The 14122-nt window shown below is 36.1% G+C and overlaps 1 protein-coding gene across 4 annotated transcripts in view; it reads right to left on the bottom strand.

Moving 5' to 3' along the window:
- Window positions 1-2127: 2127 nt before the first annotated feature.
- Window positions 2128-14122, bottom strand: part of KIDINS220 (kinase D interacting substrate 220) — an 80343-nt gene continuing 68348 nt past the window's right edge. For 3 of the 4 annotated variants that reach the window (XM_062634533.1, XM_062634534.1, XM_062634535.1), the window contains 4 exons: window positions 9962-10102; window positions 8192-8290; window positions 6841-7089; window positions 2128-4504 (listed from right to left, as the gene is read on the bottom strand). In XM_062634533.1, coding sequence (XP_062490517.1) covers window positions 3236-4504; window positions 6841-7089; window positions 8192-8290; window positions 9962-10102 — 1758 coding nt within the window. In that variant the 3' untranslated portion in view covers window positions 2128-3235. Of the gene's footprint in view, window positions 4505-6840; window positions 7090-8191; window positions 8291-9961; window positions 10103-12961; window positions 12989-14122 lie in introns of all 4 variants that reach the window. The other variant, XM_062634532.1, reaches the window with a different exon arrangement.

Genomic DNA, 14122 nt, shown 5'->3' with positions numbered 1-14122 from the left:
AAAACAGATTTGTTTTCACCCTTCCATGCAAACATATCCAAGCATCAGAACAAGAGGACGAGCCAAACTGTGCTCTTCAGACTCAGTCAGGCAACAAAGTCATGGTTTCAAGTTCCTGAAGTGTTCAGTCATCCAAAATTAGAGTGGATACATAAACTATCATTACAAATGTTCTGGAAAGTGGCGAGTACCAGAAATAAGCCTGCAGTTGTCTTATTGTTTTATATTCTTCATCCATTTCCATTCTCCATGGAACTCTTGGGCTCCATGATTCCCACAAGTTACAGAGCTAACATTTAATATTTCAACACTGGAAATTGTTCATGGTTTCTTAACTCTAAGAATTGTGCAACAAACTAAGCAAGCGAGTAACCATAGTAACTGTGGCAGAGAAAAAGACAAGTTTCAGCTATGAAACTGCAGTGTATTTTTAATTCTTGCAAATATTATTTTCATATTTTACATGTGAAAAATTCATTGAACTTATACAGTAACTAAAGTATATCTCTATTTTGTACTAAAAAACACTTCTTACTACTGTGCTGTATTAAATACTCCATTTCTCTCTCCTCTTTCTTTTCCTCTCTTTGTATCAAAGTACTAAGCTTCCATTTTTTTATGAAAACCTGCATAAAAAAATTAAAAAGATGTTTCAGTGGAGAAGAAAAATGCACTCTGTCTTGTTATTTTTATGCAAGTAAAAGATTCTAAGAGTCAGTTACATTTACTGTGCTATTAACAATCAGCTTTTGTAGCATACTGTCCTTGAACTGGTCATGAAGCACTCATATTTTGCTGACCCTAGGGACTTTGCTAGGAAGGCATTAAATAACATGCCATGAATGCATCTGATTATATAAACTACAGCAAGCATTACTATATAATGCAGTTAAAGAGGGTAAAGAACCACTGCTTGGAATCAAAATTATTTTAGGTACCTACATCCCATACAGGGGAGAGGATCTACAGACCCAAATAGAACGTTACATTTAGCCTTGTACAACCTCAGGCACTTTGGTTGTAACTACTGTTTCTTAGTGACGGTAAGCAACTACACTAGTATTAATGAATACAAGATAGAACACGGAAAAGCTTTGCAATCAACTACCTATTTCATTCCAATGCAGGTATTTTATGAAGACTTGTGGGATAAAACTTCAAGGAAAATAACATGACAATTTAAAATTCATCCATTTGGATTATTTGAGGACGTGACCAGACAAAATGATTTGAAATAATTGGTATCTTTCATCAATACTGTGCATTTCTCTATATGAAGGTTACACTTCTTGTCCTCTCTTCTAAAACAATGTTTGTATCTTTCTGTAAAAAGCTTTTACATCTCAAAAATTCCAGAATGCAGTGTAATGTATTTTTTTCTTTTTCTTAATAGGAAGAACCTAAACAAAGAAACAAAAACCCCCAAACCCTGTTCCCAAAGATTCAGGAAAATACCATGAAGCCACACACCCACCTATTTTGTTTTGGGTGGTTTTTTGGTTAAATTAACAATCTTTCTAATTTATAAAGATATGTGCACACAAGTTTCTAGTACTTCTGTAATACTCTGATGAGCACATTTTAATTCAATCAAATAACGCACCAATTTAACAGAACCCAAAAACGTATAGATCACATCTCCAGGCCTGTTAAGTATGAGACATCCACAGAATGAAAAAATAAAGAGCATAGATATAGCCAGATTTTCTCTGTTGATTCTGGCATAGGGAAGTATCCTCTTGATTTGGATAACAAAGGCCACAACCACATGGTCCCGGCTGGAGACATCTGGTTGGAGATGCACTAGGACAGAGACAAAGCTGTGCAGAACCACCAGCACATGTTAACTGCCACAAACAGTAGGATCACTGCTTTGGACTAGCGGGAGATGGCCACATCTCTGCAGCTCACAGCACTTCCTTTAGAAATGTCTGCTTTGACAATTCCATTTATCAAATGTATTTTTATACTTGATGCTTATTTGGTACTGTATTAATAACAATATTGGTTTAATGCATACTTTTAAATTAAATCCGTGAAGTACTTAAACCAAAACAATATGGATGTAACATTTTTATCAAGTGAAGAAACAAAATACTGCAATAAATATGAATCTGGACACAAACCCAGCATGCCAATTTATTTTTTTATTCTCTTTGTACTACCAGAGCCTAGTTTGAACAATTCTTCCTCAAAAACATGCAGATTTCACTGGACCGTACAAGTAGCTGCTACAATAACATTCAGGTACATTTCTTAGGTGACATAAAAATCTTCAAACACTGTACTTGAGAAATAAAGAAGCTGGCACAGAGCTCTGATGAGATTCCAAAGGTATACATTATTTTTAAAATGGCAAACTACTTACTTTTATTTCCCTAACCAAATGCTAAAACACTGTACCAAGGAAAGATCATGCATAGCAACAGATAGTCCATAAGCTCAGACATCATTCATACTTTATCCTTACAGTATTCTAATGTAGCTCAGTTGCTTGCACTTATTTAGACCAGTGACTGTAAAATTATGTACCTATAATAAATAACAGATCCACTAAATCAGTGATAAGGCATTACCCTATAAATAACTGCCAATTCCAATGACACATCAAGACAATGCTCCTTACGAACTTATCACAACTCTACCCAAAGTCCACAAAGTCAACAGTGATTACTGAACATACAGAGTGTAAAAGCATACTTATAGCCAAACAGGTATCTTAGCACTCAAATTTCAACATATATGATATATGTTGCACATATTAATCCACTAATTAATGCAAAGGGTATCACAGCTTGTGGTATTTCATCTTCTGGCATCTCTCATATCAAACAGTAAAGAAGCTTTAACTTTACTTGCAAGTATGCAGACTTAACTGGAATGTTTAGAAAGGATAAGTAACACATATCCCAACAGAAAAGTAAAATCACGTAATAATTTTAATAAGCAAACCATACTTTTGTAACATCTCCCCGTGAGCAAACCTTTGCACAGTATCTTAAAGAACTAGTTTTCCATGCTGACAAGTACTGCTTTTATATGTGGGGAAGGCCTGAAGTAATTTGCTGCTTGTAAAAATTCCTTCTTCTCTCCAAGAAAATAACCGAAAATAATCTAGAACTTGTATTACAATATTGAAAGCTTAAACTACAAAGCTTAATGTAACCACACACTGACAAAGAACTCATAGCAAGCTACAACTCATGGGCATACTCTGGTTTAATCTGGCTGCTTTTTACAGGATACTCTCTCTTTCCTCTCCAAAACCAGCCCCTTCTGAGGCTGTAACAGTGTTGAGCTCTGACGAATCTTTTGAAAGCCTGGTATAACTTGAACGCTGGCTCCGCTTGTGAGCAACACTCTTCAGGTTCTCATTGTGAACTGCAGTTGAACTGGAACCTGAGCCAGGGTGCAGGACAATTTGAGGTGAATCTCTGATACCTTGCATTTCTTCAAAATTTTGATTAGCTCGACTGTTTGGAGCACTGTTATTATTTAAGGTTACTGTACTAGGGGTTCTATTTAAATTAAACGCTTTCTGGCAAGCTGGCCAATTCTCTTCTGGGCTACTTGCAATCAAGCTGCTTTCAGAAGGGCTTTTTTTATCTTCTGAGCAAATAGACATGCGAACCACAGCTGGATCTTGAAGGCCACTAAGGCTGTGTGGAATTCCTCTCTTTCCACTGTGACTGTCATCTTCAAGCTCAATGAGATTTGCCTTTTCAAGCTGTGAATCATCTGCTCCTTCATTATGGAGGGAATGATTTGGAGAACTTTCGTTGGATCTTACACCAGAATCAGACGAATCTTTTTTATCCAAAAGGGCATCTGTTAAATACTCCTTTGCTTTGATGAAGGTTCTAATAGGTTCAGATCCATGTTCTGGAGATTTGGGCTGCTTTTCAATTTTGCCATCTGTCTTCTTATCCTTACCTTCCTTAAGAAGCGGAGTATTATCTGATTCCTCAGTTCCCGACTCATCTTCATCACTTGGAAGTTTCTGATACCGAAGAGTACCTCCTTTGAGCTTTAAATCTGCAGCCTGGAAAATACTTGTTCTTTCCGAAGACTTCTTTCCTGGGAGAAGCTTGGAACCAGACTGGTCAGATTTTTCATCTTCTTCAGTAATAGGATCCAAAGGAGACGCATCATTAGTAGAAACACCTGAAGTACTGTAATCAACATCATTCCTCTTCAGCAAGAAGGACTTTCTTCCATCATCTTGTTTCTGTTCACTGTCTTTTCCTTTATCCTGTTCTGTACTGGAATGCAATGAACCTCCTGATGTACTCTGCCCCATATAGAAGGCACTTGAACTATGAGGGGAGGATCTACCACTTACTGTAGTAGAATTAGCACCTCCTTCTAACTGGGACATTTGAGCAATATACTCTCTATATGCATCTCGATATTCTGCCTGTACCTTGTCAGTAAGCTTTGATATTTCGATACTAGAATCTTGAGAGTTAAGACTTGAAAGACTTGGAGTTCTGCGAGTTTGTGACTGGAAAAAAAAGAAAGAAAGAAGAGAGACAACAGTTAAATGAATTATCTATTTTTACTGATATTTTTAAATTAAATAATTCAATGCATTAAGTATGTGCTTATTTTTTTGTTGCTGTGAATAGATTATGCAAGTGAAATTGTGAATGCTATAGTTAAAATATGCTTACTATAATCATATATATGCAATCACACACACATTCACTAAACTTACAAAGTATTCTTATTGTTGGTCCTTATAAAGGAAGATTACCACAAAACAAGCATTTTATCCAGTGCATTTTAGGCTAACTCTCTTGAGTATATAATTATAACAATTGAATTTGTATGTCAAGATGGGCTTTTCTAACGCATTTTTGTACGTTATAAAATTAGCATTTTTTTATTAAAGACAGACTTCATCTAAACGCTGAGCATCTCTCAAACACATTTTTAAAAGATCTCTATCCTACGTACTTCAATATATCCTGGCAATATTCCATTGCATATAGCTGATTTCAGAAAAAATCAGTTCTCAGACAAACATATTTCTCTTTGCACCCAAGTCTGCTCTCCTTTAGTGTGCACATAGAGAACTCCATAGGCATAGGATCTAAGCCATCTATTAAGTACTAGAATTCAGGTCTAGGTGAACAAAGTAAAGGAGTAGAAAGTGGCTGAACATACGGCTTCATGTCACACATATAATGGGGATGCTCACTACTGAAGAGTGCAGTGCCCCATGCATTGGAGCTGATGCACTGACTTAAGCAGGAAGTGCTTTAGAAAACCTGCTCAACTTTGCAGTGCACAAGAGGGAAAAGTGTGAGGAGTTCTTCACTGAGGAGGGAGGAGCGACAGAGACAACATGTAATGAACTAACCACAACCTTCATTCCCTGTCTCCCTGGGACAGGGGATGAGGTAGAGAACTGTGGAGTAAAGTTAAGCCCAAGAAGAAGGGAAGGGGTTTTAAAATTTGGTTTTATTTCTCATTATACTACTGTGATTTGATTGGTATTAAGCTAATTTTCCCAAGTGCAGTCTGTTTTGCCCGTGACAGTATCTGGTGAGTGATCTCCCCTTGTCCTTATCCTGACTCACAAGCTTTTCATTACATCTTTTCTCCCCTCTCTAGCTGAAGAGGTGAGTGATAGCTTTGGTGGGCACCTGGCATCCAACCGGGGTCAACTCACCAAAACAGAGAAGCAGCAATGTTCTTTTTTATCAGTATCAACTTCAAAAATTCCAGCAGGTAAATTCTCATGTTTTCTTAAGGAGAAACTACCTTTCTAATTCTTCTGATTCAACTTCAGATAATTATATGGACATCAGAAGCACTCTTTATTTAAACTCACATTTTAAAGAGTGTTTAAAAATATATTTTCTTTGATGTCCTTCTGTGCTTTTGACACAAAATGACATAACAAATGTGAATCATGCCACTTTGGTTTGGAAAAACATACATTGATATGTTGCTGGAAATAGGCAGTAAGGGTAATCACATACACACACACAAGCATGCATGACATCCACAGGGGTATCTGGGATAGAAATCTACCTCTGAATTCTGGATATTAAAAATATCACCTATAGCTAGCAATTTGGGGTATTTTCCTATTTTGATGCACCTTCATGATTTTCTAATTTAGAGTTCCAGAGATTAAAAAACTGCCAAATGTTTAGATTTGGCTTTTTGTTTTGTTTGTTAATTCTTTATTCTAATCTCTATTTAGATACCAGCTCATTTGTCTGGATTTCTTAAAAAGGACAAAAGAAAATTACATACTTTGGGTGATTTCATGAGATACAGAAGAAAACTGACCATAACCAATGTCAGAAACTATAATTAGGGAAGGATGACAGCTCTAGAGTCTATGAACAGATACTGCACTGACAGGACAAGACTCTGATGTCATGGTTATAGTTGTCTGTTTAAAAAAAACCCTAATAAATGTACCTGTAATCCTTTCAATAGCATAACATCTGGCTAGCATGTAGCTAAAATATTTCATACACAAAGTCCGAATGCTACGCTAAGCGGAAATCATGCAGAACATCAGCCTGAGATAGATGGGAAAAGTATGAGAGTTTTGATTTTTTTTCTCTTGAAGAGTGATTACTGCAACAGATGAACAGTTTTTAGATGGCAAAGGCTAAAGACACTGACTCAGTGTCTTTAAGACAGAGATGTAAGACTGGAGCTTACATCTCTGCAAAAAGGTCTTTGCCAAGACTGGGAACTGAAAGTATCTGAACTGTCACAGCAGACTTACTTCTTGACCTGTTTGCATCCAAGACTGGAAAAAACCCTTTACCACACAGTTTAGCAAGCAAAATACATTTCTCTACTAAATACCTGCCAACTTAAGTTACTGTGTCGTGTAGGAGCTTCATCAAGACCAATTGTATTGAGTTCTTCAAAGCTGAAGTTAAGCGTGTAGGGAGCTTGACCAGAAAGACCCGTAAGGTCAGTGTGAGGCAACTCAGTGTTATGCCCAGGACGACGAGTAAGTTCACTATGAGGAATTGCAGTGCTAATATGCTCAGTTGTTCCACGAGGATCTTCCTGAACAGCCTGGTTTTCTGAATTTCTCATTTCAAGTATCTTAACACAAAAAGAGACAGTAATTTATATAAACAGAAGTTCTCAAAACTCTTAAAGAAGAATTCTATTAAAAATAGGAAAAAGGAATTCACAACTGTAAAAGTGTACTTGCATATGTGGTTGTGACCACGGAAAACTGTGAAGAAAAAAGTCCATTCACAGCTCTAGTGCATTCTTTGTCTACTGCGAATCACATCTTAATATTTAATAATTTTTTAAATTTATGTATTACTTTTATTACTGCCCAGACCCTTAAAAGGAAACACTTAAATTCTTGAAAAACCAAGTAATTAATTACAAATTTAAAAGCAAACCTAAATACTTCTGGTTTATAGCTTAATCAGCCTGAATCTAACAATAAATCTCATCTGGACATTTTCAGTGTTTTCAAGACTGATTTAGCACTTGAGAGACATACTGTTATTTTCAGACAGAAAACTGACCATATACTAAAAATACTTAAGAGAAAACACAGTTTGCTGTGATGATAACCCTCACTGTACTCTCAGACTGAGGGGAGAGAAATGGGGGGAATTAGGTATCTATATATATGCTTCAATAATAGCACGCAATACAGTATTCTCACATTATAAAATATATGTCAATTGAATATTGTACATTTATCTCATTGGCTTGACATTTAGCTTCAGTTTCCCTAAAAATCACGCTTAAGCAATTATGTGCCATGCACCTCACCTGCCTGGCTGTCCTCTTCCTCACACTGATATACTTTGAACTCCCTGACTAACTTTTAACAGAAGGACAGAGGCTTCAAAGAGAATCAAGTTCTGACACTTTCATTAAAATAACTGAAGGGAAAAGGGAATCGTACAGGAAAAACAGATCTTACAGAAAGAGGAGGCAAAATTGCAGAGTTCACAATTAAGATGCAAATCCATAGGCAACCAGTCCTTCATTAAAGTGCTCAAGAAAAAAGACAAAGTAACAAAATAATAAATGCATGCATGTTTTAAGATAATACTTATCACCTTCAAGATGATGATAAGAAGAAAGAAACAGGTGGGGGCAGGGGAGAGAAACTAAGGTTCATAATGAAAAAGACTAATTGACGATGACCTGATTACTGAAGAGAAAGTCTTACCATGCTCCTGAACAGGTGCCAGTCACCAAAATTCATATTCATTTCTTTTTTCAGTTCATCAATGTTGCACTGAGCCAAGACACGGCCATTTATATTTGCCTAAAACAATAAAACTAAATAATGTAAATTACTAAAACAAGAATTATGGTGTGGCAGTAACAGACTAAAAAGGTAATTAAAATTGGATATATTGACGGGCACTACTAGTGAAACTCCCCAACATCATTCTTTAGTCCAATCCTGTATAATAAATACATGCTTTTATAAGAGAATGTTTACTGATGACTGCCGATGGACAAGAAGAACTTGTATGTCATGAAAACATTAGACCCATCACAAACGTGTACATGAAAAGCAATGCAATTGTGTTCTATAAACAGACATACGGAAATAACATATCAGTGGTAGAAATTTTCACAGACAATAAGCCACAGTCATCTGCTTACATTTACCCAGACTCAGAATACAAATGGACTGCAGACACCCAAGTATCTGAAGGTAATAACACAGTTATGTCCCAGGTACCATCTGACCCCTGGCTTGAGGCATCAAAGATCACTCCCTGCATAAAAGCAGGCTTGCAATCCTCTCATCACCAGGGATACCTGGGGATAGAAGACTAGACTTCTATCATCATTCAGAGATCAACACAGAAGTGCCTAAACACCATTTTATGTCAGGCATGTTTATATAGTGCTTAACTTCCAACAGCACCAGATTCAATACAGAACCCTTTTCACTACGTAAAAATGGTAAGTGTTTCTCTTTATACTATGCATCAGTGGACGGACAGAAGGTAAAAGAGGAACCGTGTCTTAGGACAGTAGCCACAAAACAGAAGACCCAAGCTGAGAGCTCTGCTAAGTCTGATAGGTCTCAGTGGTTTTGCTCCCATATCCCAGCAGACGGTCTTAATCAAACCAGGAACAAGACCAGGATGAGCCATTTTCATTCTTCCTTTTCACATGATCTCGTAGTAAGAAATGTAAAAATATAAATAAGGGACATCTCATTAGAGATAACTGATGAGCACACACTCTTTTAGTGCTCTAGAGCCACCAAAGCAACTGGATTTTTTTGCAGCTATACTTAATGAGCTGCAATCTGACATTCTACTTCTTACTTTAAGCAGTATCACTGAAGCTTTTTCCTATGATAAAACTGTCTCTTAATCTTTGAATCAACAGCCTCCCTGTATTTTTTAAGATACGAGGGATACCAGGATAAAGCAAGCTCAGCAAAAACATTCACTAATGACAACCTTCGTATTTTTCCCTTCTTTCTTTGTGAAAGAAGCACAAAGAACAGTGAAAAAAGTAATAAACACAAAAATGATTCAGTGTTAATGTCTCTGAAAAAATGCAGCAGCAGAAAAATGCGGTAAGAGACAAACGGAACAACTTCAATACTCATTTACAAGAGATGTGCAAATTTCCCATGGGGAAAAAGATGTTGCTACCTGAATATAGAACATATTTGCAACCCTACTTAACATGGCAATTTTGAAACCATTTTCTTGCTTCTTTTCTTACAATAAAGTCTCATCAGCACTTATATTTCTGGTTTTCTTCCTTGAGAGAGAGCATTTGCTCTGAAAAAATATATGCCTGTATTTAATTGTCCTCCAAACTTAGCATGTGTAGAAGTCAGGATGCTGATTTGACATCTGATGCGTTTAAATAAGTATTTTCAAGAAAAGAGGCAACTAAATATTTCCATGTTTATCTCCATGTTTAGGTACTAAACACATCAACGAAATTCAGCTAATACCTTTTTAATAGTTGCAGAGTACTGAGGTAACATGCTTTGGTCCAGACCATCTATCTGCTTTAGCTTCTCACACACAGCTTCCACACTCATTGTGCTCAGAGCCACGTGCGATACTCCTGCAGTCGACCCTGTGCCTGCTCCCTGTAAGAAGTGAGAAAATGTGCACGTGAGATTTGTTCAGATACTCAGCACACCCAGAATTTCACAATATACACTAACACATATCAAGCTGTGTTCAACTACATTTTAAAATAACGGGATGAGAATAAGAATGCACAGGCATTTTTAATTACTATCAAACTACCTATATACTGGCAAACATTTATTTATAGGTATTTATATGAGAAAAAAACCACAGCATTCTGGGTCCTGCCTGAGAAAATAACTCTCTATTATTTAAGAAAAGCAGCATAAAAATCAGAATCAGAAATATTAAGTAAGGGTTAATCAATTTCAAGTGCACTTTTGATCAGTGTCCCCCGATTTTAGTATTTAGTTTGGGTTTTGGTGGTTTGCTTTTTGGTTTGTTTTAATAATGCAGACACATTTTCAATTTTCCTGTCTTAAAAACTCCTGGTTTAGAATCCAAGATGACCTAAACCATAATTCCTCAGTTACTTGGATTCACTGGGTAATTTTAGCAACCTCCATTTTCCAGAGGTTCCTTCAGCTCCATTTATGCAAGATCAGCCAAGGAGCTGTGTACCACAGTACAGAAACAGACAGCAGCACTGCCACTGCCCTCCAAGATGCTATAAGGATGCTTCATATATCTCAAACTTTGGCAAGATCGAGGTAGAAATTATTCACAACTCAGATCTGTAACACAGAAGTTGTCCTCTTAATGTTGCCAGCTTCTGGGAATTTTGGAGAAAGCAAAACAAATGCATCTGTAGGCAGTCAGTATACTAGGATAGTATGCTCTCAAAACACCCCATTCTTCCTGGATGGGGACCTGTGCATTAAGTAGGAGCAAAGTGCAAAGCTCTAAACTGTTATGCTAGTGATTCCAAATTCCTAAAAGCAAAATCAGAACCATTTCTATCAGCTATGAAATATTTGTATGCCCTTCTCCTGGAAGGACAGTGGCACCCCGCTTTTTTCTGAAAGTGAAGTTTGGGTTTCAGCACTGTAGGCCATGCACCAAACAAAGCTCAATTTGTGAGGATGCAAAAATGCTTCTAAAGCTTCAGAACTCATCAGTCACATGCATAAACCCTGGGATGTAAAAGTGCATTTTGACTATCCAGACTTAAGTTACATATACTCCTGAAATCACCAATGAAGACTGGTTTAGTCACGATACTTTTTTCCTTTTTTACATTTATTTAATTACTTCATAGTTATTTAATCTTTCAGAATATAAATTAATAGATCCAAATATACTGCTTATGAAAACCAAGGATTATCACACAGAATGGCATTAACTATATCTGAGTTTCTAAACCATGATATTTAAGAAGAATTTATTCAAGTATTACTTCCAAGACAGCAAATCCAAAACCTCACTATCTACTACCATTTAACCTCAAAGTTATTTCTAACTTACTGTTAACAGAGATACCTGATCTGGGGAGGCAGGCATGCTCCCCACCTTAGCTATTCTGAGTTTCACAGTTGAGATGTTATTATATGTAAGTCTTCATAATTTTTCTGCCAGATGTGCTTGTAATAGACTCAAAACTGGTAAACTACCAACTTCATTCTAGAACGTAACAAGAAGTTGTGGGGACTCCAAGCCTTTGCACACTTGCCTGAAAACAGAACTGGGGAACTCATCTTTGTTCCTTTGACCATTTACATTTTTATTTGATGCCAACTGGATACTAGACAAACATTTTCTGGGTAGGCAGTCCCCCTAAATTAGTGCAGAAAAATTAAGCATTATAATGCCACTGCAGTCTTACTGCAAACTTAGGGGCTTGGTACTCCTTCTGAGGACAAGACAGTTTCAGATTCTGCAATGTTTCCCTTATTAGGTGCCTGCAATATCTAACTAGTTATCATATTAAGCATCTAAAGGAGGAAATGTAGGTCTTAATCTGGTCTGATTTTTAGTACAGCTAAAATCTTTATCATGTTAAAGACATAAGCCAACCATCAAACGAAGATGATGGAACGAAGCTTCGTCCTGGAGCTATTTACCATATACTTTTTAAACATACATTTGTATTTTTCCTTAAAAAAAAAAAACCTGAGTTTTCCTTCAGAATACTATTTTGTCTATTAATTCCCCATAGACACACTATTTACTATTGGTATGAGTTAGATAATACATCAATAAAGAAAAGTTATTAAGTTAATTCAAATCTTAATTATTTTGTGAAAGGAAGCTTATCAATTGAAATAAAAGAAATCATTATAGCTAAAATTACACTGTGGCACTACTAAAATAAATGATCCCTAAGCAATGCGTGCAAGCAATTGCCTTAGTTCTCTGAATCTATTAAATACATTATCTATCATGTATCTACAAATAAATGAAGAAAAGTTTTAAACATTTTTAATTTAACAGCTTTCCTTCAGATCAAAATATTTTTTACCAGTGAAGAACAAATCACTCTGCATGCATTTAGAGTTAGTTTAGAAACTTTGCTGTGTATTAAAAAATAATACAGAAAAGCACTAAAATATTTAGACTATTTTTGTTAGTGTGAACTGTTTGAAATAGATGCACATTAACCCAAATCATTCTTTATAAAAAGCATTCTCTGAAGAATAAGTAATGTAATAGCTTTAGGATATTGTCATCATGTAAGTGAATTAAAACTGTACTTAAACTGACACATTTTTCAGCCTTAGTGGTTTTGTTAAAGATGCTTAGAGAACATTAGTCTGAAAAGTATTTGCCATGCAAAAGCTAAAAGCAGCTTGTCAAAACAAACCTCAAGGCTAGTAATGAGCATTAGTTTACAGACAGCCCAGCATGAAGCGCCAGTATGATAGCTTCCAAAATGACTCTGAAATCAGGGAATGACAATTCACAGAAAGTGGCTGTACCTGTCTGTTTAACCCAGACTTACACAGCTTCAAGAAAAGGACAAAACAGAATGAAAGGAAAACAACAGCTTAAAGTGACAGCAGAAAGGTTGAAAATACAGATGACACACTTTGAAGTAAACAGAGGAAATCAGTGTTAGGGCACAAACGGTATATTTTCGTAACATAATGAAACATTTAAGATAGACCTTCAGATGATACATTGAGTATATGCTATACAAATACTATTTTCCTATGAGCAGACTACTCCATTTTGTACTTGTAAGAAAACAACACAATGTATTTTGCTTGCATAAAAGCTTTACATTATGTTTCTGACGGAAAATCCTGTTTTTAACCAAACATTCTATTTCAAGGTCACATTGTACCACCAACAGACCTCAAATAACTTTGAAAACTTAATCCATGTCAAACCCTGAAAAAAAATAAAAAAATAAAAAAATCCCCCCACTCCCCCATTTTCTACCCAGAACTGAAAAAGTACTTCTTTCAAGAACAAATATTCAAAGCACAAAAACACTACATAAAAGCACCTGGAAAATCCACACAAGAAAACTCCCATGACACACATTTTCATTCATGCTCCAATTTCTGAGAAGCACTTCCACTTTCTTAAAAGCGTACTGTATGTGCGTCTGTGCTACATGATCTGGGCCATGTCAGTTCTCATTCAAAGCACACATACTACATCTTAAGGTATTTTATATTCAGTGCAGTATGAAAAAAAATATTTAAACAAAGTAATTATATTGCGACAAGCTGCATCCTAACAAGTCATAATTAACAATGCAAACTAAAGCACACAATTAGTTTTATGACATATACTCACTGCTAATGTTAGTTTAATTTCTAACATAACAGGGAATACTATGAACATATATTGGTAACGCTACAATCCAATTATACACTCTTCAGAAGAGCACTGCACAGTTTCTGCAGTTCCTGTCAGAAATAACCATTTTTATAGTAAAGCCAGCAGAAATGAATGTTTGTCTCCATCACAGATGTGCAAAGGCCGACATATTAAGTCAATTCAATTTTTGTCAGCGATTTCAGACAATACCCTAAAATGTCTAATCAAGCCTACTCTCAGTTTAAAGCCATTCCCCCTTGTCCTATCACTACATGCCCTTGTAAAAAGCCCCTCTCCAGATTTCTTGT

Source organism: Pezoporus occidentalis, unplaced genomic scaffold (genome assembly GCF_034315485.1).
Source record: "Pezoporus occidentalis ecotype Australia unplaced genomic scaffold, CSIRO_AGI_Poc_V1 ctg43, whole genome shotgun sequence".
In the NCBI taxonomy this organism is placed as follows: Eukaryota; Metazoa; Chordata; class Aves; order Psittaciformes; family Psittacidae; genus Pezoporus; species Pezoporus occidentalis.
This window is presented reverse-complemented; position numbering and strand designations above follow the sequence as displayed.